This window comes from Tribolium madens, unplaced genomic scaffold (assembly GCF_015345945.1).
Source record: "Tribolium madens isolate multiple individuals breed KSU strain unplaced genomic scaffold, Tmad_KSU_1.1 Scaffold_3;HRSCAF=73;Tcas5.2_LG2, whole genome shotgun sequence".
NCBI classification, from domain to species: domain Eukaryota; kingdom Metazoa; phylum Arthropoda; class Insecta; order Coleoptera; family Tenebrionidae; genus Tribolium; species Tribolium madens.
In genome coordinates this window covers 11497994-11520728 of record NW_025401006.1, presented here as the reverse complement: position 1 = coordinate 11520728, position 22735 = coordinate 11497994, and the positions used below count along the sequence as shown (strand labels likewise).

The 22735-nt window shown below is 35.0% G+C and overlaps 6 protein-coding genes across 6 annotated transcripts in view; 4 read left to right on the top strand and 2 right to left on the bottom strand.

Annotated features, from left to right (window-relative positions):
• Window positions 1–1415, top strand: part of LOC123007040 (sorbitol dehydrogenase-like) — a 3630-nt gene extending 2215 nt beyond the window's left edge. The window contains exons 6-9 of the mRNA XM_044402055.1: window positions 548–732; window positions 774–952; window positions 1000–1121; window positions 1167–1415. Coding sequence (XP_044257990.1) covers window positions 548–732; window positions 774–952; window positions 1000–1121; window positions 1167–1335 — 655 coding nt within the window. The 3' untranslated portion in view covers window positions 1336–1415. The remainder of the gene's footprint in view (window positions 1–547; window positions 733–773; window positions 953–999; window positions 1122–1166) is intronic.
• Window positions 1416–3533: 2118 nt separating this feature from the next.
• LOC123007038 (sorbitol dehydrogenase-like) lies at window positions 3534–5186 on the top strand. Its single transcript, XM_044402051.1, has 7 exons — window positions 3534–3695; window positions 3742–3775; window positions 3828–3932; window positions 3982–4201; window positions 4296–4659; window positions 4707–4828; window positions 4939–5186. Exons 1-7 carry the CDS (start codon window positions 3639–3641, stop codon window positions 5105–5107), a joined length of 1071 nt encoding a protein of 356 aa, XP_044257986.1. The 5' UTR covers window positions 3534–3638; the 3' UTR covers window positions 5108–5186.
• Window positions 5187–7015: 1829 nt separating this feature from the next.
• LOC123007183 (protoporphyrinogen oxidase) lies at window positions 7016–8759 on the top strand. Its single transcript, XM_044402306.1, has one exon. The coding sequence runs from the start codon at window positions 7138–7140 to the stop codon at window positions 8533–8535; it is 1398 nt and encodes a 465-aa protein (XP_044258241.1). The 5' UTR covers window positions 7016–7137; the 3' UTR covers window positions 8536–8759.
• LOC123007184 (transcription initiation factor TFIID subunit 13) lies at window positions 8522–9426 on the bottom strand. Its single transcript, XM_044402307.1, has 4 exons — window positions 9276–9426; window positions 9049–9230; window positions 8846–9003; window positions 8522–8621 (listed from the first exon to the last, which is right to left on the bottom strand). The coding sequence occupies exons 1-4, from the start codon at window positions 9303–9305 to the stop codon at window positions 8599–8601; spliced, it is 393 nt and encodes a 130-aa protein (XP_044258242.1). The 5' UTR covers window positions 9306–9426; the 3' UTR covers window positions 8522–8598.
• A 1102-nt stretch (window positions 9427–10528) lies between these two features.
• Window positions 10529–11302, top strand: LOC123007589 (U1 small nuclear ribonucleoprotein C). The gene is made up of 2 exons (XM_044402972.1): window positions 10529–11027; window positions 11075–11302. Exons 1-2 carry the CDS (start codon window positions 10730–10732, stop codon window positions 11236–11238), a joined length of 462 nt encoding a protein of 153 aa, XP_044258907.1. The 5' UTR covers window positions 10529–10729; the 3' UTR covers window positions 11239–11302.
• A 941-nt stretch (window positions 11303–12243) lies between these two features.
• LOC123007094 overlaps window positions 12244–22735 on the bottom strand; it is a 46043-nt gene continuing 35551 nt past the window's right edge. The window contains exons 3-6 of the mRNA XM_044402133.1: window positions 19879–20084; window positions 19585–19797; window positions 17214–19477; window positions 12244–13892 (exon numbers count right to left, since the gene is read on the bottom strand). Coding sequence (XP_044258068.1) covers window positions 12502–13892; window positions 17214–19477; window positions 19585–19797; window positions 19879–20084 — 4074 coding nt within the window. The 3' untranslated portion in view covers window positions 12244–12501. The remainder of the gene's footprint in view (window positions 13893–17213; window positions 19478–19584; window positions 19798–19878; window positions 20085–22735) is intronic.

The window sequence follows — 22735 nt, the reverse complement described above, 5'->3', positions numbered from 1 at the left end:
TAGATAATTTCAAGATCTATATTTTTTGTCTGGGCTACTTTTTTGATAAAACTTACCGTTTTCGAAAAAAATCTAAAAAACGTCAAATTTCGACCTTTGACCCCGAATAACTTTTTTAGCACACATGGGATCGATGGGGACTTTTGACACTTTATTCCTAATGGTGTACTCAATATCTCCACCAAAATTTAGCTCTGTCGGAATTTTAGTTATTTAAAATGTTTATTTTGACCGGACTACTAACTGGAAGAAATATGTATAACTAATTAATAATTATATTTCCAAAAAATTCTACTGAAATTTCAACAATTGCAAAAAAATTCCACCAAAATTCCAGTAATTCCATTCCATTGTTTTCAGATTAATTTTTGTAATTCTAAAATAATTCCTGTAATTCCAAATTAATTCCGATAGTTCTAAGAAATTCAACGTAATTTTCAGTAATTCCAGAAAATTTCCAGTAATTCACAAATAATCCCAAACGATTTTTTATTAAATTCCAAAAATTTAATCTCATGGCCCCTCGATTTTTTTCTTATATTTTAAGATTGCCTGAAAACATGGATTTGGAAGAGGGCGCTCTCATGGAGCCCCTCTCTGTGGGGGTGCATGCATGCAAGAGAGCGGGGGTGCGTGTGGGTTCCATTGTTTTGGTTCTGGGGGCTGGACCAATTGGGCTTGTTTCAATGCTCACCGCCAAGGCGATGGGGGCTTCCAAAGTCATAATTACAGGTTCCTTTTCAKTTTTTCGAAAACTTAATGTTTGTCTGTAGATATTGTAGCCCACCGCCTGYACAAAGCTAAAGAATTAGGTGCTGAGTTTACTTTACAAGTTACTAAAAACATGACAGAGGAGGAAATTGTGAAAGAGGTTAAGTCTAAATTAGGGGAAGACCCTAACATCACTTTGGAATGTACAGGAGCTGAGCAGTGTGTCCGAGTTGCTTTASAAGTGATTTTTTACCGATTTTTTGCACTTGTAATATAATAATTTTTRAGGTTACGAAATCTGGAGGAACTGTTATTTTAGTAGGTTTAGGGAAATTTGAAATGACTGTGCCTCTAGCCGGCGCCTTGGTCCGGGAAGTGAACATTCGTGGGGTGTTTCGGTACAATAATGAGTAAGTAAATGAGAGTGTGAAAATTTTTTTTCAGTGTTTTTTCAGTTATCCTATAGCAATCGAAATGGTCAAAACAGGCAAAGTCAATGTGAAACCACTCATAACTCATCACTACAAACTCGAAGACACGCTGAAAGCTTTCCACATGGCTAAAACGGGCGAAGGAAATCCGATCAAAGTGCTGATACATGCGAATCCTGAGTGGAAATCATGAATTAAAAAAAAATAATAAACGTAGATTTGTTATACCACATTCCATACTTTGTATTCAATAAATGAATATTAAAAACCCTTCGTCATGTTTTAATTTGATTATAATTGCATCATAGATCCGATTCTGAAAGCAATTTTTTACTTATCTTTGTTATTAATAAAACAGAAGTATTATTTTCAACTAAAATAAAATAAACTAAACTAAAATAAGTACAGGTCGCAGAYACTTCTTCTCGCATGCAAATATACAGGGTGTTCTCTTGATATTGCGAAAACGTCTTGTACATTTAGTATTATTTTGGAAGAAGAGATATGAAAGCAAATGATGCTTTAAATTACACTAGATTTCAAATRGTTACAATTCAACCGAAAGCCCGTTTACAACTGACTGAATTGGCGCCTGTAAACATTGATAATTTTTTGTGTTTTTTGTGCACATTGTTCTCCTTTTTTTGTGCATCATATCAACATCCAATGCAAATTATTTTCGTTGTTTTTTTTTACTTCCACCTAACAAGCACCGACAACCTTGAGGGGGAAAAATGCAAAAAAATGAATACGGAATTTGTTTGGTCTTTGCCTTCTCATAACGAATTATTTTAGTGGTTAGAATATTTGCTCGTAATCCGCGAACACCCTGTACCTATGTTGAAATTCTATCCTGAAAAAGTTGTAGGGTTTGCACAGTAGACACATATTTCATTTTTTAAGTTGCAGAATCACTTTAATTTAAAAATCATTTTCCAGAAACAAGTCTCTAAACGGACATGTTTAATTATTTAGTAGATTTTTACGGCTTTGAAACTTGTAAGATTTTATCGTGATATAAAATGAAAATAAATTTTTGAGATTTTTTTTATTTCTTATTTTCTTTTTCTTATTCTTATAAAATAACTTTTGTGTCTGGTAAATACTAACAACATATTTTCAATTCTATCCTCAGATATTTTTATCCATTTTAATAATTTAATGGTTGGATTTTTATCCAAGTTTGTAAACTTTTGTTCTTGAATGCGTTTTTTCTTTTATTTGTCAATTTATTTGTTTTTGTAAACTACAAAATTGTATAACTGGTTTAATTTGAAATATTTTATTCTAATAATAAAAAAGATATTGATGATCGAAGAAATCTTAGTTGATTCATCCTGTCTCAGCTCAGAAGAATAAAATTTGTGATACAAATGAATAAATACAAGCAAAATACTTGGATAATTATTTATATTTCAAAATTTACAAAAAAATATAGATGGAACATGAACTGCACTGCATAATAGTTATTAAAAAGCAAATTTTATTATATAATTGTTTTTTTCGAGTTTTCTTATTTCACTTGTTTTATTTTTTGTAAATTCAAAATTGTGTAGCCACTTTAGTATGAAATATTTTATTCCGGTAATAAAACAGATGTTGATCGAGGAAATCTTATCTGGAGCTTCCTGTACACCTATTTCCTGAGCTCAGAGAGTGTGTTAGATAGCGTTTTATCCACGCAAGAATGTTTAACCGCGAGAACGTTAGTTCGACTAGTGGATAAAATGGTACTTTAAACGCATCAAAAGTGTGGAATAAAGTCTCTTTATAGAGTGATTGTGGATAAAATACTTTTTCCAATTTGGTTGTGAAAACCAACCATTGTAAAATGTCATTTTAGTTGTCAAATGTGCTTAATTTTATCACTAGTTATAAAATATGACATTATTTTATCACTGGTGTTAAAAAGTGTGACATAAAGATAAGTAAYATAGCAAATAACACTATTTTCATAGCAACGCCAAGACACTAGTCTGATTTTGGGAAATTATTGAAATCACAGATTCAAAATTCGAATTTGACCATATTAGAAAAAATCTTGTATGAAACACAATGCACGTCTAGTGAAGATGCAACTTGTTGCATAAATAGCTATATAATTATTAATTTTTTAAAACCTACAACAAAAGTAGAGCAAAAATGTGTGGGGCTAATTTTTAGTTTTTAAATTTCACTCCTCTTAATTACAAATTAAATTGTGTAAAAGAACTTCTAGAAATTGCAATTAAAATGTAAATTTTGTTATGAGATCGAAATAACTGAGTCAAATTGTCGCCAAGGAGTAATAAATAATAATCCCATTATCAAGATAGGGAAGCGGCACGTCGACCTCCACATGCTTTCAACTATTTTTACCTCCCTCCAATTTCAATAACTTCACACTCCRGATATTACGTCAAGTAATTCGTTATAAAAGCCACGGTATCAACAATTCAACATTAAACCATTTTAATAATTGTTCTCGACAAAGTGACATCAATTTTTATTACCCAAATGGCCGCTAAGGACAATTTAACAGCCGTTCTTTACGGCATCAACGACATGCGATTGGTGAGTTCAAAAAACCCAAATTTTCACCCTCAAAATCCCCTTGTAGGAGCAACGTCCCATCCCAGTACCCAAAGACAATCGTAAGTTTAATAAAAAAAAAAAAAATTCATCAACACAATAAATCAATTGTAGAAGTCCTTCTTAAAATGGAATCGGTGGGGATTTGCGGTTCGGACATTCACTACTTGGTCAACGGCAGAATCGGTCCTTTCGTCGTCGAAAAACCCATGATAATCGGTAGTTTTCTTGACCTTGTTATCACTAACATGATAACACACTTCTTTAGGTCATGAGGCGTCAGGAACGGTCGTTTTATGCGGGAAAAATGTCACCTCGTTAAAACCCGGCGATCGCGTTGCCATTGAACCCGGAGTTGGGTGCAGAATTTGCTCGTTTTGCAAATCCGGGGATTACCATCTTTGTCCCGAAATGGTGTTTTGTGCCACCCCACCCGTCGATGGAAATCTCTCCAGATATTACGTCCACGACGCTGATTTCTGCTTCAAGTATGCAAAATTTCAAGGCTGTTTTAACAAAAAAAAATATTTGCTTTGTTATTAACACGAGTCTGGTAATGTGAGAGTTTTCTTGTTTTTCCAGACTGCCGGACAACGTGAGCCTCGACGAGGGGGCCCTCATGGAGCCTTTATCCGTAGGGGTTCATGCTTGCAAACGGGCGAATGTGCGATTTGGGGACGTTGTTTTGATTTTGGGGGCAGGGCCCATTGGGCTTGTCACACTGTTGGCGGCTAAGGCCATGGGGGCGACTAAGGCTTTGATAACTGATGTCGTTGATATCCGATTGGCGAAAGCCAAAGAACTTGGGGCTGACTATACTTTAAAAATTGAGAAGAATATGACAGAGGAAGACATTGTTAAAAAAATCAAGGCTTTGTTGGGGGAAGAACCTAATATTAGTCTTGATTGTACTGGTGCTGAACAATGTGTTAGAGTTGCTGTTCAGGTTTGTTTTATTTTCTTTTTGAAATTTGTTTTTATTTTGGAAATTAGGTGACGAAAAGTGGAGGTGTAGTCACTTTAATTGGTCTAGGAGCTTTTGAAATGAAATTGCCTTTAACGGGCGCCCTTATTCGCGAAGTTGACATTCGAGGGGTTTTCCGCTACAATAATGAGTAAGTTTATTGGTTTTTGTTATCAGTTTAATCTACAAAAAAATAAATTGCTTGTTGTCACATGTAATCGATGTCAAGTGCATTGTACATATAATCTATTTTTATTTTAGTTATCCAACTGCTATTGAAATGGTGCGAAGTGGGAAAATAAACGTTAAAGCTTTAATTACACATCACTACAAGATTGAAGATACATTGAAAGCGTTCCATACTTCTAAAACAGGGGAGGGAAATCCGATTAAAGTTATGATTCATGCTAATCCAGAATGGAAAAAGTAAATTTGTCTTATGTAAAATAAATGTCATGTATGTCAGCACTTTGAATTATAATATTATTAATAAAGCCCTCACAAAATCAGTTATTTTATTGAACTTTAGCGAGAGATTTTGGTCGATTTTCGATGTGTTTGAAGCAATAAAAAAATTGGACTTAAAACCTAAAAACAGGATGATTTTAAAAATTATTAATATATTTTAGGAGGTAGTATGGACCAAAACAAACAAAAAAATTTTAATAAAAAAAGTTCAAAAAATTTGTAATTTTTTAAACTTGACCCCATAACGTTTTATCCCCTTTTCTAATTTAGGATCTCTAGAAATGTAAAAAACGTTATATGGATCAATTTTCAAGTTGAAATTTTTTTTGATTTTTGTCAAGATTTTGAACGATTGCCTTATTCAAAAAATTCGTTTTTTTTTAAACTTGACCCAATAACATTTTATGCACTTTTTTAAATCTTTAGCATCTCTAGAAATGTAAAAAAAWTTAAAGTAGAAAACTTTTTGGATTTTTGTCGAGATTTTGGTCGATTTTTGGCACCCGGAGAGGTCTATTGCCAATAACTCCGGATTTATTGGTGATAACCTCTTACGTTTGGTACCGTTGGAAAGAAAATTTAATTTTCTATCATATACCAGAAAAATGAGTGTTCTATGATAAATAGTTATCGAGAAAATTTCTGATGAAGTCAAAAATATAAATTCGACTATAACTTAACAAAACTGTTACGAATTTTGCAGTTTTCTTGACTCCAACTGTACTTGTATTGTTTGTGTTGGTAGTATTGCAGAAAGAAAACTAGACCCGTTTTACAAGAGCCAAATTTTAAAAAGTCTCCTAAATTGTTAAAAAATCAGAAAATACACTTTTTGTCTTATACACTGCGTCAACAAAATAAAGAAAAAAAGAAAGATTTTTAAATATTGACTTGAGTTTAGTCATAGATAAAATATTATGTATTTCCTCTATAGTTTAGTGCCATTCGATAGGTTTTTTTATTCTGATTACAATGGTGTTGAGCTTAGTTTGGCCGTAATCGTCGTTCAAAAAGTAAAAATCAAAATTTCTAACTTTTTTAACTTTATATGCGTTTTTCTCGGAAACTATAGGTGTTAAAGCAAAAAACTTTAAATTATTTATTTAATGGCGCAAACTCAAAGTCGCTGCGGTTATAGTTCCGGGTACAGAGCTTTTTAGTTTTTTTTTTAATTACCTATATCTCAAAAACTATGCATCGTAGAGTATTCTAACTAGTTGAATCGTGTTCAGCGAGTAATTTTACGTCTAGAAAACCATAATTCAAGCGTTTTTACGACTTAAGGTAATTTGACTATTTTTATGATTTTACTACCGCTCACCTTCAAAAACTCAAAAAATTTATTTTTTTTTAAACTTGACGCTATAGCATTTGATTGATTGATAACTCCGGACTTATTGGCGATAACCTCTTATGTTTGGTACCGTTAGAAAGAAAACTTAATTTTCTATCATATACAAAATAGATCAGTGTTCTACAATAAATAGTTATTGGGAAAATTTCTGATAAAGTCAAAAATATCAAAAATATAAATACGACTATAACTTCAAAACTATCAGGAATTTTCCAGTTTTCTTGACACCAATCGATTCCCCGGAACATTTTACATAAGTCTAGGTCAAAATATTATAACATTGAGATAGTTTTTTCAGAATTTACAAAATAAAAAAAGGAAAAATTTGTTAACATCGTAGAGTATTTTAACTTGTTGCATCATGTTTTACGTCTAGAAAACCATATTTCAAGCGTTTTTACGACTTAAGGTAAATTGACTATTTTTACGATTTTACTATCGCTCACCTTCAAAAACTCAAAAAATTCGAAATTTTAGAATTGCTGAAATTTTTGACAGTTGTCACTATTGTAGATAACCTCACTTTTTTATCTGTCATAAAGTGGTCAAAATCGCGATTTTATCATTGAAATATCTCAGGATTTACACTTTTCATGCTGACACTTRACACCTGAGCAATTTTTCTTCGTAACTGTATCATGAGCAAAGTCATTCTCGGTGGTGGCTTGAGTGGCCTTTCTGCTGCCTACTACTTGAAGAAATTTTCACCAAACCAAGCCCTCACCTTAATTGAATCATCGCCACGCACCGGAGGCTGGATCAAGTCAAGTGTGCAGGAAAATGGGGCTATTCTCGAGCAAGGCCCCCGCACTATACGCCCTAGGGGGGACGCAGGCGCCAACACTTTACAATTGATTGAAGAACTGAATATAAGTGACCAAATCGTGCCTATACCATCCGGACATCCTGCTGCTAAAAATCGTCTCATTTATGCCAACGGTTCTTTGCATTTGTTACCATCTTCCTTGACTGGATTGTTCASAAAACAAGAACCGTTTTCAAGGCCTTTAATACTTCATTTGTTGAATGACTTAAAAGCAAGTAAGAAGGAAGTWAAGGATGAATCAATTTATGATTTTATTGGCCGCAGATTTGGTAGTGAAGTAGCTGATTATTTAATCAGTCCGTTGATTTGTGGTATTTGTGCTGGCAACGCCAAGGAAATTAGTGTAAAATTCTTGATGAAACAACTATTTGAATACGAACAAAAACATGGAAGTGTCTCAAAGGGACTTTTAACAAATTTGTTCGCAAAATCAAACCCGCCAAAGAATTTGTGTGAAACCGCCCTTAAAGCTAGGCGTGAAAAATGGAGTATTTATTCTTTTAAAAATGGCTGTGAGACGTTACCAAAAGCCTTAAGAWACAACATTTCAAATAACGTAACCATTAAACTAAATACTAAATGTACAGAAATCAAAACGGATCAAGACCGAATAACACTAAGTTTAAATAATGAACAAATTACATTTGACCATTTAATAAGTGCAATCCCTGCAAACACATTGGGGCTTCTTTTACAAAAACAACATCCAGAACTTGCCCATTCTTTACAGAAACTCACAAAAAATGTTTCAGTTGTTGTTGTTAATTTACTTTTCAAGGAGAATTTTATTAAAAACCCAGCTTTTGGGTTGTTAGTTGTCCCGAAAGAAAAACTCCCAATTTTGGGTGTTATTTACGACAGTTGTTGTTTCCCCGTGCAAGACTGTGGAACAGTTTTAACTGTAATGATGGGTGGTTACTGGTTTGAGGAACACTTTGGGAAAAATCCTCAAGAAAAATTGTTGTTGGATGTTGCTGTTAAACAAGTGAAACACATTTTAAACACCGATCATGACCCTTTTGATTACAACGTGAATATTTTAAACCAGTGTTTGCCACAATATGTTGTGGGTCATGACGAAATCTTACACCAGATAAATAGTTACATAAAGACGTATAAATTACCCATTTCTTTGTGTGGGGCCTCTTATTACGGTGTAGGAATCAATGATGTTGTTTTGTCTGCTAAAAATGCCGTCAAGGAGTTGTAATTTATTTTATACATAAAAAATAAGATTTACAAAATTTGTTTCTGACTTGAAGATTAAATAATTTCAATTAATAAGAGCGTCTTTCCCTGAAAGTGAACAAATAAGTCAGTTTCTTATTAATTAAAATTAAAAGCATGCATAAATCAAACTAAATTCACAACCTTGTAAATAAATAATAAAGTCCATATGCCCACTCCTGCTATCAACAAAATTCACTAATAAAACATAAAATAAATCATGAGTACAATACTAATTATGCCGTACCCAAACACATGCAATAAGAGCTTTTGGAATTCCTACTTCATATTACCTGCGAATTTAATTTCATCAAAAGCTTTACGTGCACGTTTCAGTTCCTCATTCATTGTGAGCAAATCTTTAACTCTTGCATATTTTCGGGGGTCTTTTCTTACAAGAAAAACTATATCTTCCACCTGAACTCGCCCCGTTCTGCCGATCTCCATACATCTAGTAAAATAATGTTTAATTAATTCATGAGTGAAATTCACTCACTTGTGGGTCATTTCTGTAATAAATTCAATCACAAGGTCTTCAATAATGTCAACGCTTTCAGTGTAAGGATTTTGGTCGTCGCCAAAACCGTACATCATACAACGCAATTCTTTACTAAAAAGACGTTTTCGGCCTGCGCTGCATAAAACTAGGTTTGTGTCGGCCCCCTCGTCTTCTTCAAACTGAAATAAATATTGAGGCACACTCATGGCATCGCGGGAACAAACCTGTTCGAAATTTTCGTCTGTTGCAGCCATTATTACCAAATCACTTATTTTTTATAATTTAAAAAACGCAACAATTACTTGTTTTTCTATTGGGGTTAAGTTTTTTGACGTTCAACTGGTGAAATTTCTGTTTTTGCGGGTGGCTCACTGACACAATAGTCCATTGAACAAAAGAGACAGCAGTTGAGACCTATACTTAGAAGTAGAAGAGGGAGAGAGATAAGTAGATACTGTGGATAGATAGCAGTGTTGCTAGATTTGATCAAATGTCACCAGATCTGGTGATTTTCGCGTTAAAGCCTGATTATTTGGTAAAAACTTTTTTAAAAATGCATTTTTTATATCTGTGGTGATTTTTTGGAAATAAAAAAACTGTTTTTCCAGCATTGTCCACGTTTTCAAGCACAACCTTGATTATTTCGTCACATTTTTTCAAAAAAGTCGAAAAACCACCAGATTGGTTAAAAATAGTTCTGTTTGTTTTTTACAAGATTTTACTAAGCAGGATAAAAAACGGTAATGTATTTTTGTCTTTTTCGACTACTTTTTCTGCTAGAAACACAATTATTTCGTAAAATTTCGTTAATAACACTCCAAAATTCAACAAATTCGACCAAAAACGGCGTTATTTTTGACCTTCTAAAGTGTTAAAGCAGGTTTTTGAGATACAACCAAAGAAAATTTTAAAAATTTTGTTTAAACAGACAAAAAAATAACAAAATAAATCAAAATCAATATTATTTAACAAAAACTTCGTTTTTGAACCAGATGCTCATTTATTTGGCAAAATCTTGTCTAAACACGCCCAAAAATTACAAAAACAATTGATATTAATGTTATTTTGTTTGTTTCACTCGATTTAACTGGTTTTTGAGCAAAATTAAGATAAAAATAAACTGAGAAACCACAAAATTTGGTCGAAAATGCTTCTAAGGGCGTTTTTTTTGTACCAAACTCTCAAGGTTTTAAAAAATCAAGAAATTAAGACTATAATTGCATTTTTCGAACATTTTATCATGTTTTTCAGCTAAAAACGCAATTATTTCGTAAAATTGTGTTGAAAATAAGCCGAAAAATCACAGAATTGACCCGAAAAGCATGTCATTTTTTTGTTTAAGTGAATTTTTAAGCTGAAAACTGTTTTTTTCGTGAGATATAGCCATACAAATGGTAATCTGGTGAAAATTTGGCGAATTTTTCAACTCGGATCTGGTGAATTTTATGTTTTTGATCTGGCGACATTGTGTGGATCTGTCATTCTCATTATTGACAAATGTCAAAAAAAGTTTTGTTTGGTTATTCGTGGTCTCACTTATTTGGAAAATTCTCGAAAATCACCGAAACTAAATAAAAACTATTTACTGTAAAAAGTAGTTGTGTTGAGTGTTTCGTGTTTCGTTACAAAAAATTCGCATAATTAATAAAAAGTGTGAAGTAGGTAAACATAACCAAAAATGCCCAAATATTATTGTGACTACTGTGATACATATTTGACCCATGACTCGCCCAGTGTCCGAAAAACGCACTGCACGGGTCGAAAACACAAAGACAATGTGAAATTTTATTATCAGAAATGGATGGAAGAGCAAGCTCAACATTTAATCGACGCTACGACAGCCGCCTTCAAGGCTGGCAAAATAGCCAATAACCCATTTGCCCAGGCTGGAAAAGGCGTCGCTATACCTCCCCCTGCGCAACTAACAGCAATGGGTCAAAGGCCTGGGGCACCTGGAGCTCCTATGATGCCACCAAGTACGTACTATTTGTAATTTTGTACGAATTTAACTTTTGTGTTACAGCGATGGGCCCTGGAGGGCCTATGCCTCCCATGATGATGGGACCACATGGTCCCATGCCGCCAATGATGGGCATGCGACCGCCCATGATGGGGATGATGCCCATGGGACCTATGGGGCCCATGGGCGTGCGGCCGCCAGTGGTGAATCCACAAATGAAGAGCTAAGTAGTTTTTATGTATGTTGTAATTTAGGTCATTTGAATAATAATAAAAACTATTTATATAATTATTGTTGTTTTTTTACTCTTTTTTCTTCTTCGAAAAGAAAAGAAAAAAAAAACAAAGCTTCATTGAAAGCCGCACAAATTACGTTTTATCTATAAGAAAAATTTGTACAATACGAAATTAAATCTGATGTAAATAAAAATAATATAAAAGATAGATAGCAGTGTTGCTGGATTTGATCAAATTTCACCAGATCTGGTGATTTTTGCGTTACCAGACTGGTGATTTGGTAAAAACTTTTTTAAAAATGCTTTTATATCTGAGATTTTTTGAAAATAAAAAAAACTGTTTTTCGAGCACTGTCTACGTTTTCAACAACAAACTATTATTTCGTCAAGATTTTTTAAAAAAGTCGAAAAACTACCAAATAGGTTAAAAATAGTTCTGTTTGTCTTTTTACAAGATTTTACTAAGCAAGATCAAAAATGACAATTTATTTTTGTCTTTTTCAAATATTTTTTCAGTTAGAAACACAATTATTTCGCAAAATTTCGTTAAAAACAATCCAAAAATTCAACAAATTCGACAAAACCGGCGTTATTTTTGCGCTTTTCAAATGTTTAAACACGTTTTTGAGAAAAAACCAAAGCAAATTTTAAAAATGTTGTTGAAACAGGCAAAAAAATTACAAAATTAAATCAAAATCAATATTATCTTTAACTTGTTTCGCTCGACTTACTTCGTTTTTGAACCATCAGAGGCTCATTTATTTTGCAAAATCTTGTCAAAACACGCCCAAAATCACAAAAATAATTGATGGGCATGCGACCGCCCATGATGGGGATGATGTCCATGGGCGTGAGGCCGCCAGTGGTCAATCCAATGAAGAACTAAGTAGGTTTTATGTATGTTGTAATTTAGGTCATTTGAATAATAATAAAAACTATTTATATTAATTTCGTTGTTTTTTTTACCCTTTTTTCTTCTCCGAAAAAATAGAAGAGCTACGAAAAGAAAACTTTTATTTACAAATCCAATATATTAAAATTTATAATAATTTATGTCAATGAATTAACAAAGCTTCATTGAAAGCCGCACAAATTACGTTTTATCTACAAGAAAAATTTGTACAGTACGAAATTAAATCTGATGTAAATAAAAATAATATAAAAGTGTGTGCCTAATGGCGTGTCGACTAGACAGTGATAAATAAATTAAGACAAGAAAATGTTGAGGAAATACAAAAAAATAAATAATCAAATATTAAAATGCCGTTTCTAATGTGGGCGGCATTGAGCATTTATCTTTACTTTGCTGATCCTCATATTGACCACTTCCCAAAGACTTCGGAACATCGGAAGTGAAAAACTGTGCTCTTTGAGCTTGAATCTTCTGAGATATGGACGAATACGTTTGTGGTGCCCCACTGGTAGCCGGTGAAGATTTCTTCTTCTCCATGGAATTATTCGGGCTCTCGTCTTCTCTACAATCTTCCAGTATTGTAGAAGAGAGAACATCAGTTCTAGGATTAGCGAATCTCCACTGCGACCGTGGGGACATCAACTTCGGTGCTGGTTTCGGCTTTTCGGGGGTACTTCGTGGGGAACCTTGCCCACTATTCGCGAATTTCCGATTAACAAGACTCCTCGGGGACCCACTCAATTCGAGAATACTCATAGGAGGGGGTTGTGTCGATTTTTGGATTTGTTGTCTCGACAGTTTCAGTTGTTCAACAGCTGAAACTTTTTTGGTGTTACTCGTGAGCACATTACTCTTCTGTAAGAGCAATTTCTTGAAATCAAGTCGTGATGTTTGACTTGTGCCTTTCCGGTCGCTGCAAGCCCAACTCTGCCTTGATCGCGACTCATTCGGGGGCGATAATTTGTCAATATCCGAGTTAAAATCAACGTATTCGCCTTTGGAGGGCGACCAACTGAGTCTAGCCCGCGATTTGTCTCCGATATATCCCGTTTCGGGTGATTTGACCGGAGTTGCAGCTTCTTTGTTCACAGGAGACGCCCGATTTTCCTCCGTGTTTATGTTCATCTTCTTCTTGTGTTTGTGGATCACAGCGTAGAGTTCCTCGTTACTCATTGTTGATTTTTTGGGCGAAAGAAGCTTGTTTTCTAGATTGGCTGCAGCTTTCAAGTCTTGAGACTTGAATGGTGTTGAAGATTGGAAACTTGCAGAATTTCGAGGATCGATTGGCGAAACCTTGATGGAATCGGTTGTATCTTCGGGGGTTTTGTGGGGTGATATGTGTGCGAAATACGAATTAGGCTTCTCTTGATAATTGTCAATAGGTCGAGATAAAGGCACTTTCTGTGGTAATTTGAAGTTGCTAACATCGGGAATTTTGACTGGAATTCCCAGTTTTTGGTGTAGCAAATTTTGGTCGTGGCGAGAATATAAATTGTGGGTGTTTTTCGGGTTGCGTTCTAACCCTCTAGTAATGTCTGGAGTGACAGATCTTTCGGGGTTCATCTCCGATTGGAAAAATTGCGTTCTCTTCGATGGAAGGGTTTGGTAGGTGGGATTACCTTTCTGGAAATAATATTGACTCCTTTTGTCCACATTTTCGTCCAAAATTGTTCCTTTGTAGCACATCTCCGTGAATTGTTGCGCTGGATAACTAGATGGTGAAGGTACTCGGTCTGAAAGAAACGTTCCAATTACCTTCAAACAAATATTTAAGTGAAATGAGCTACCTCATCAACTGATAAAAGTTATGAAACTTGAGAAACAAGATAACAAACATGCAACGTGCAAAATCCTGCAAGACTTCCACCACAGCGGCCAGAATTGCAGGATTATCGATATAAAAATAAAAAAATCTCACCTCTGTGTATCTTCACATGCGACAATACTGATAGCAATCAATGCCGTGCTATTGTCAATGATTCTCATGCGATCGTGCAGACGGCGCAGTGTGTTTAAATGTGCAACAAGAGTGAATAATGGTACGAAATAACAATAGTGTAAAGGGAAATGGGTTCGACATCAGGTGGAAGATATCCATGAACGACGACGGTGAACGAAGTGCGAAAGACTTGATAAGCAGTGGTCTCTTCAATGACTCAGACATTAGTAGACTAAGTAGATAAATTGCTTTTAATTGGGACATTTTATCAAGTTAACACCCGTGTTAGGAATTTAACAAAAACGAACTCTTAGTAAATTAGCACAAAGGGTTAAAAGTCGATTTTATTTATTAATTATTGTACGTAATTTCATATCAACATACATACATTTAATGCAGTTGTACACATAAAAATAAAACGTAATTATATTGCATGCACTCTATATCTATGTATTTACAAACAAATAATGCACAAGAAACAGTGGCGGACTAAAAGCTGGTTTCAAAAAAGAAAGAGAAAAAAATTGTATGGTTGAGGCAGATTTTTTTTTTTTTAATATTAGTAAACTTGACTTATGGTATTTATATCCAAGCCCTCGCACTCAGAAGTTGAGGAAATTAGCACATAGACACATGGGCGCCGACTTTTCATCATTTTAATAGGTGCACAAACAAAAAATTTTATAAATTAATTGTCTTAAAGCAATACACATGATAGAAGTTTATTTTCAGATCTTCTATAAGTACATTTACGAGTATGTTGGTATCACTTGCAAAACTTGAGAACAACAATTACGCGAAAAAAACTACCTATTTCTGTTTCGATATTTTTGCTGAATTTAATGAATTTGTTATTTAGAACATTTAAAAACAATATAATTTTCCGTCTAGTACAAAAGAAAAAAAAACAATAACAGTAAAAAATACAAAAGTGATTAAGTGTAAAAACAAAAGTACGTTTTCAAAGTTGCAAAATGGTTCAAGTTGTTGAGTTTTGAAAAATGATACACTATTGTTAAATTTAAAAAAAATCGAAAATAATTTAGAGAATTTTTTGTTGAAAATGTTGGAAAAAATGTTTTTTTTATTTTAATAAAGATTAGGTACACAATAATTTCTTTTGTAAAAGTTTGGTCAATCCGAGAAAACGGTTTGATAGATTGATTTAAAAATTTAAAAGACTATTTTTACACTAAACTGTAAAAAAACTGTAAAAAAAACAATATTTGTGAATACGCCATAGATTTACGCCAAAAAAATCATAGCAAATTTCCCTCTTCTAGATTCGACATTGAAACCTAAGACAACAAAAAAAGTTACTTTTTTCTCTAAATCATTGTTGAGGGTGATTTTTTTTCCAAAAAATTAGAAGAATCTTGAAGGAAATTTATTCCATTTTTTGAAACTATTTTCACTATTAGGTCATTGGTTGCTGAGAAATCGATGATCAAAGACAAAGAAATCTTTTTTCATTAAAAGTCAGAAATCTCAGCGACAAATTGAAGTAAAGAAAATATAAAAAGAGCGAATTGAAGATGATAAACAGACTATCCGGTCCATAACTTTTAACTAAAAAAAAAACACAAATCCGTAGACTAAAAAAAAATTTCTCGCGCTATTTCTTAGGATTGCGTAAAATCGTAGCTCAGAAAAGTTTTTTGCTAAAAGATCTTAAGAATAGAAACTTGAAGCTTCAAAATCTCGTTTTCTAAATCTAGATACGACCAGTTTTCATTGAGATACAGCCTTTCAAAAATCACCAAAATTTTTTTATGTTTCCCTGATTTTTTGGAGTAGTGTATAAAAAGTTTATTCTTCCACACTGTCAAAACTTACGGTTTTTCTCCCGTGTAAAGAAGTTTTGTCAATTGTTTGGAATTTCTGAATACGAAACGTCAGATTATTTTTAACAGATTTGAAGCAAGTTTAAGCCTTGTTGAGTCTAATTCGAAGAATAAATGTTGTATTCAACTCGTTTGCGTGTAAATCGGATGCTTTTTTCCACCTTGGTGAAATAATACATTCAAACTCGTAGAATAAATAACTATTATGTACTCACAGAATATTTTGTTATTTTAAATCTTTTTTTACTGAAAAGTCAGATTTTAGATTAATTTAAAAAATATAAACGATGAATTTCATCCATTTCCTCGAAGGGGAAAAACAGAATAATAGAAAATTTAAGACATCTTTGACATTTTAAAGAATACAATTCCAATTATTATTAAAAGTTATTTTTTTTTACATAAACAAGAATACATTATTTTCATGGATGCCTCGCACCTATTAAAAATTTTAATGGGTGCATCGGTCCTGATGTACCCAGATAATCGGCGCCTTGAATTGACCCTTAATTCACGGATTTTTAAGCCCTTTAGTCCACCACTGACGAGAAACAGTCTCAAAAATAATCTAATTTATGTACAACACCAAAAACACAGATCGTGCAAAAACAAATATGCAATTTCGAGTAGTCATTTCTTGAAATGACTGTTCGAAACGCCCCTCAGTCTTATACAATTATATCACAAACTCACTCAGGAAGAAGTCTAAAACTATATGGAAGACATGACAGTGTGTGTGTGCACAAAATGTTTACATACACTTTTCCCACGTGAATAAATCAGCCATATTCCTGGTCATAGCTCTACCACCAAGGCGTTAATCATGAATATGGCCAATCACCAAAGCAGGGAGACATGGACAGAAGGAACCCACTACCAGCTAACATGGTCGGTTCAAGACGCCCGTCTCATCGATTTTCACCAAATCTCCGTGTCGGAGACTGAGAGAACGCGAGCGCGATGCTCCCCGCTATCGGGCGGGATAATGACCCGATTCGGGGACGCCGACAGGATCTCCTGCGCCTGAACCCGAGTGTAGATGTGGCGTCCGCACTTGGGCGAAACCGTCGGCGGGTAATTTATCCGCTCCCGCCACAATTCCGCCGCGATCTCCTTCTCAATCCGATCCTCGATATCGATCTTATCACTCAGCATTTTCGCCGGCGATAAAATCGTATTCGCTAACCGGTAACTATCGCTGCGTTTGATGATTTTCCGCGAGCAATTTATCACATTCATGCGATTTATTGGGTCGGGGTGTGGAGTCTTACCTTTGTCGTGAGTGTCTTGCATGTGGACGTAAGCGCCGCGGGCCGCTTTCGGAGACGTGGGGCGCAAACTGGGGGCCACGATGGTCGATGGGGGAATCCGGACGAATTCAGTAGTCGGCGAGGTCATTCCCGACACGGCGCGGATCACCAACTTGCCCAATTGGGGCGAGTGAGAGTCTTTGGGGATCCGGTGCACCGGAAGTGGGCTTTGAGAGGGACTAGTGGTTTTTACGAATGGCCCGGGCTCGAATGTTGTATGGGCCCCTTTCCGCCGCCTCAAACTGTCCGAACTGTACACCACTTTACCCTCCGCGTCTAGAGTTACACGTGCACCTTGACGTCGCTTTCTCTCAAGAGAGTCGGTTGTGGGGTCCGGGGAAGCGGCGGTTTGATCCTCATTACGAGGGAGGTCGTCAAGAGACACATATTCAGTGTCTTTTTTCTTCTCCCCAAATTTCAATCTTTTCCGGACTATATCGTTAGCGTAAACTGTTTCAGGAGACGGCAAAATCTTCTCATTGTTATTTTTAACATCAGCAAGTGTTACATATTCGCCTGAATCACCCAATTCGTCACTAATTGCTTGATTATGTCGATTTGGCGACTTGCTATCTCGTCGTGTCAAGTTAACCAAGTTGGTTTTAATTCTCCCAAACATGTTATTAAGTGGAAGAAGAGTCGCTTTGATTATTGGTTGTGTCGGAGGTGATTTCCCTGGTGTTTCATTGACAATAACAGTACCCCCACTAGGTGAGGGTGCTCTTAAAACTTTTGTACTTTTATTGACATCTATATTTTCATTGGCATCAACCATTTCAACGGTGGCATAACCCGATTGAGGATTAACATTAATAACTTGCATCTTATTTCCATTAATAACACGACTATGGATTGTAAAATTCTCTTTATCTGAGTCGCTCGATTTCAACAAATTCACATCATCGCAGCTTTTCAAATTTAAATCTAACTTGTTCCGTTTGTTGAAATTATTCAAATTGTAACTTTTGATACTTTCATCGTCGCTATGCGGCGGTGTAATCACACACATTGAAGGTATTCTACTCGAGTTAATAGTAGTTTTGATGCGGATTCTTTCGATTCTTTCGGGACCTTCCATGTCGGAAGATTCGGAAAACTCGAATTCTGATCCACTCCTGACCCCATTGGGGCTACTGATTGACTCAATTGGTGAACTAGAGGTGTTATGTCCACTGTCGGGTGACACGTCTCCGTGGACAACACTTGCCTTGTTTGCCGGACTTCGTTTCACGGTTCCGGTTTTGTCGCTACTTTCGTCACCTTCAGACGTGTTATTTTTCGATAAGGAACTCTTCCTTTCGGGAACCGCGGGACTCTCAGAGGCACGCAAAGTCGTGCAGACTGTGCCCGCCGAGCTGGTGGTGGTAGAAGTGGAGCCTTTACCGAAGAGCTCATATTCGTTTTCCGCCGTCATTGTGGTGTTTGTGGAATGTAGAGGAGTGCATGGCAGGTCTTCCTCTTTGAGGGTTTTGAGTCCGCTGTCCATGTGGAAGGACGTGTAGTAGCCTTCCGTGTCGCACGAGTACACCGAGCTGGTTTCGCCGTCTTCGTGCAGATCGTGGATAATGTCAGGTGTGAGAGTGCCTTCGCTGGTAATACTGCTCGAAGTTGAGGTGTTTATAACAAACCGTCGTCTGCTATTGGCCGAATTGGGTGCTTGTTGGTTCAGAGAGTTGTTTGATGTTGCGGCGGATGTGGTAGATTTGGGTTGAGTGGTGCTTGTGAACTCGGAACCAATGGAAGCTCTTCCGCTTTCCGAGCTTGCGCTCCAGTTTCCGCTTGAGGAATGCGGAGGTTCGTCTTTGGTGCCGCCGGATCTTCGCTTCGAACTCTCGCGTAGTTTCACGGCGATGTTCATGACTGAGGATAGAGGACTCGAGATGGGGAGATTGACGCTGGATTTTTCCGATGAGGATATCGAAGGGTTGCGTTCGTGTGAGCGGCGGTCTTTGTCGATGTTGCGTTTGCGTTTCATTGTTACTGTTTCGTAAATGTTGAAGTCGTCGATGTCGTCTTTCTTTTCCGATTTTGATTCGGAACTCTTGTTCATGAAGCGGTCGTAGCGGTTCTTGCCCCATTGCTTGAGAGTGTTAAAGTGTGATTTTTTGTCGYGGGAGTCTTTTTTGTTTGACGAACGTAAAAGGTCGCTGCTTTTACTGCGACTTACAGCACCGATAGTCGTGGATTCAGTCTCATGATTATTAGCTGAAGAGCATGGCTCCTCCCTGTTAAGCAAGACCCTAATGAGTGTGTTATGCAAAATTATATCGTACACATGCAACACAAACACTCAGTGTTAGTAATAATTAGACCATAGTGCAAAAATGCATACCCAGCAGTCAATGCGTCTCTAATCTCCTTTTGGTCGGTTCCTGCAAGCGTATTCCTTCTCCTACTCCTCGGTCTCCTAGTTCTCGTCCTTCTTTTTAAACTGGGATCTTCCACTTTCCCGTTAGCGTCAGAATGTAGCAGCGACCTTCTCTGTATCGACATGCGATCGAAGCTCCTCCCTGAAACATCCACTGCGACGATTTCAGCAGGAAACCTGAAACGGAGTTTCAGTCAGTGGTTGTGCGGTGGCGCTCGCTGAAAATGGGTCAAGAACAACAAAGAATTTCAAACGTACTTGAGTGCGACTACTTGAAGTTGTTCCTCGGGCGACGGCAGCTTATGGTCAATGCCTTCGTCGTCTGAAACTGCAGTTCCATCCGTTGCTTCACCGTCCGTTAGAGTGAAATTGGGTGCAATTCGATTAGGACAATCAGGAGTTACTGTTATGTCACCGAGAGCTTCGCTTGAGGTCCATCTGCGTAACTCTTGGACGGCAGCAGGCTTTAAAAAAACGAGAATTTTTACCACAAGAAAAATGAAAGTTAAAATCACGAAAATGTGGTAATTTCGTTTAAAGTCTGGATTCGAGAGGTGAACCAAGCGAGTCGTGCTTGGAAATTTAAAGAGGCACTTGAAAGAATCATTTGGATGACTGGAATTACTGAGACGGAAGGGTTTGGTGAATGGTGAAGAATGTCATCACACCTTTCGTGTTTTTCAGATTTTTACCTACGTCTTATGTACTACCTACGCCGTATTCAAGTCAAGTTAAACAACTGTCTTCTAAAAAAGACTAACATAAACATCAACAAAGATGTTTCAATAATAAAGAATACTGTCATAGCATATTTACAAAACTCTGAGGGAATCATAAGGAAAATAAATGGCTTGTCATTAAACACGGTGGCTTCTTATGACAGCCGCTTTTGTGCTATGAAAAATTCTTGTTTCGAACAAACAAAAACACTCAAGAGCACCGATGATCGATTTAATTTCACACTAAATTTTTAATTACTTTGTAGTGTTTGCTACGAAATTATATTATAATTAAATAAAAAGTAAATTGGACCAAGTTTACCCCAGAAGCAAGACAAAATCTCGGTTTCTTTTTATATAATTGAATACAGTTCCGCCAAATGTCTTGCTACGGGGAAAAACAACAGAATCATGCGGCTTTGTGGCTTGTTTACAAAGAAAAACGAATATTTTTGGTGCTTTTAAAGAAACCATTATTTCTCATTTTTAAAACTTGGCCAGACTGCAATATTATATTTACGTAGGTATCAAGAAGGTAAAAAAAACTCTACAAAATTTACGACTTTCGCATTTATGTGACAGCATTTAATAAAGTTGAATTTGCAATTATGCCTCTGGTTGAAGTGCCCATAAACTGTTAAATTCAGGTCTCGTGAGACCATTATCTGTAATTATTTTTGTGTCCCCTTTTTCTAAATATGAGAAATGAAAAAAAATTAAAGTCAGGAATATTCAATGCGAAGTTTGTCTCCAGGAATTGAATAAAATTCAATTCAGTTTTACTCTAAAGAACACGTACAATCAGCGTAGAAAAGATTGTCCTCCTAATAAACCGCGCGGACCCATAATCCACAACAATAAATCTTTTCCATGGTAAATACTTAACAGTATGTATATTCAGTTTGAAGTGAAGCTCAGTTACCGATTTTACTTTCAATTGAGTAAATAAAAAAATATTTTAACTTTATACCGCAACTTGGGCAACAAACACATCGATTTTCTAAATAWTTAAAAATTTAATTTTACTATAGTAAACAGAAAATAAAATATTTACAAAAAAATATAAATTATTTATGTACGAGATGTAGTAGGTATTTTTTTCTTACTGCAACAGTGTTTGTTTTATCGTATTCAAAATTAATTTGCAAATATCTTATTAAAGTTAGAAGTAATTTTTTGGTAATAATTTGTTTATTAATAGGGTAGACAGTTTTCCAATGGCTATGAATTTTTTTTTAATACACAAAAATAAAAGTTGATTAATTTAGTTTTAATAAAATAACTGAACTGAACAATTATTAGCAAAAACAAATTCGTAAATTTGTTACAATTGCTTTGCGATTGCTATATCTTGGTTGCAAACATCTCAATAGTTCAATTTAAATATTCTTTTTTTGTAAAGGTTGCCTCGAGTTCAAAAGAGTATACCTGTATGAATTGAATAAAAATTAATTATGAAATTATTTAAGTTTTCATTTACAACTTTAAAAAAATAAGTGTCAATATTTTGTTTTTTACTCAATTGAACGTAAAATCGGTAACTGAGCTTCATTTCAAACTAAATATATAGGGTTATTCATAAATATGAAGAAATATTTGAACCCCAAAAATGAGCTATAAAATAATGTTAATTTAAATAATAGCTCGTGTCCGATATCTATTGATAAGAATTTTACAGCCCTCGGATTGTGGGTATGGAAATTTATTTTTTTTTTGTAATAACTTTGGAACCATTTGACCAAATATTATAAAATTTGGAATAGTTACTTGCGAGAACATAACATAGGCTAGTAATTACGAAAACCGGATACATCTACTCAATTTCCTTTTATAATAACCTTTTATACCACTAAAATGGACCGTTTTAAAAAAAAATGAAAAATATGAATTTTGAATAAGTGGTATCCACGGCAACCAATGACTGTGGTCACATAAATCCCTGCCAGYCATGTGTTAACTTTGACGATAAATTTTTGTGATTTTTTTATGAATTAAATGCTACAAGATCCATTTGGATTTACAATATTTTTTCTACCACAACCAATTACCACAACATAGAGTATAAATAAGATATTAATTTTAAGTACAAAATGACAAACGTCACTTCCGCAGAAAATGGTTAAGATTAAAAACCTTCGCAACAAATGAATATGTTTGTCTAAAAATTATGACAGTTTTTAATTCATTATGGCTTGAGAAAACGGAAAATAAGAAAAGGAAAATAATTTTTACAGTAATTTCTACTACCACAACAGAGTATAAATTCTCTGAAAATATAAAAAAATCTGAAACAGGGTGGATAAAAAAATTTAAATTAAGTTTTAATAGAAAAATCCTGACTGAAATATTATTTCTTATTTTAATTAACGTAAAAAGTCATTTTGACATCATTCAAG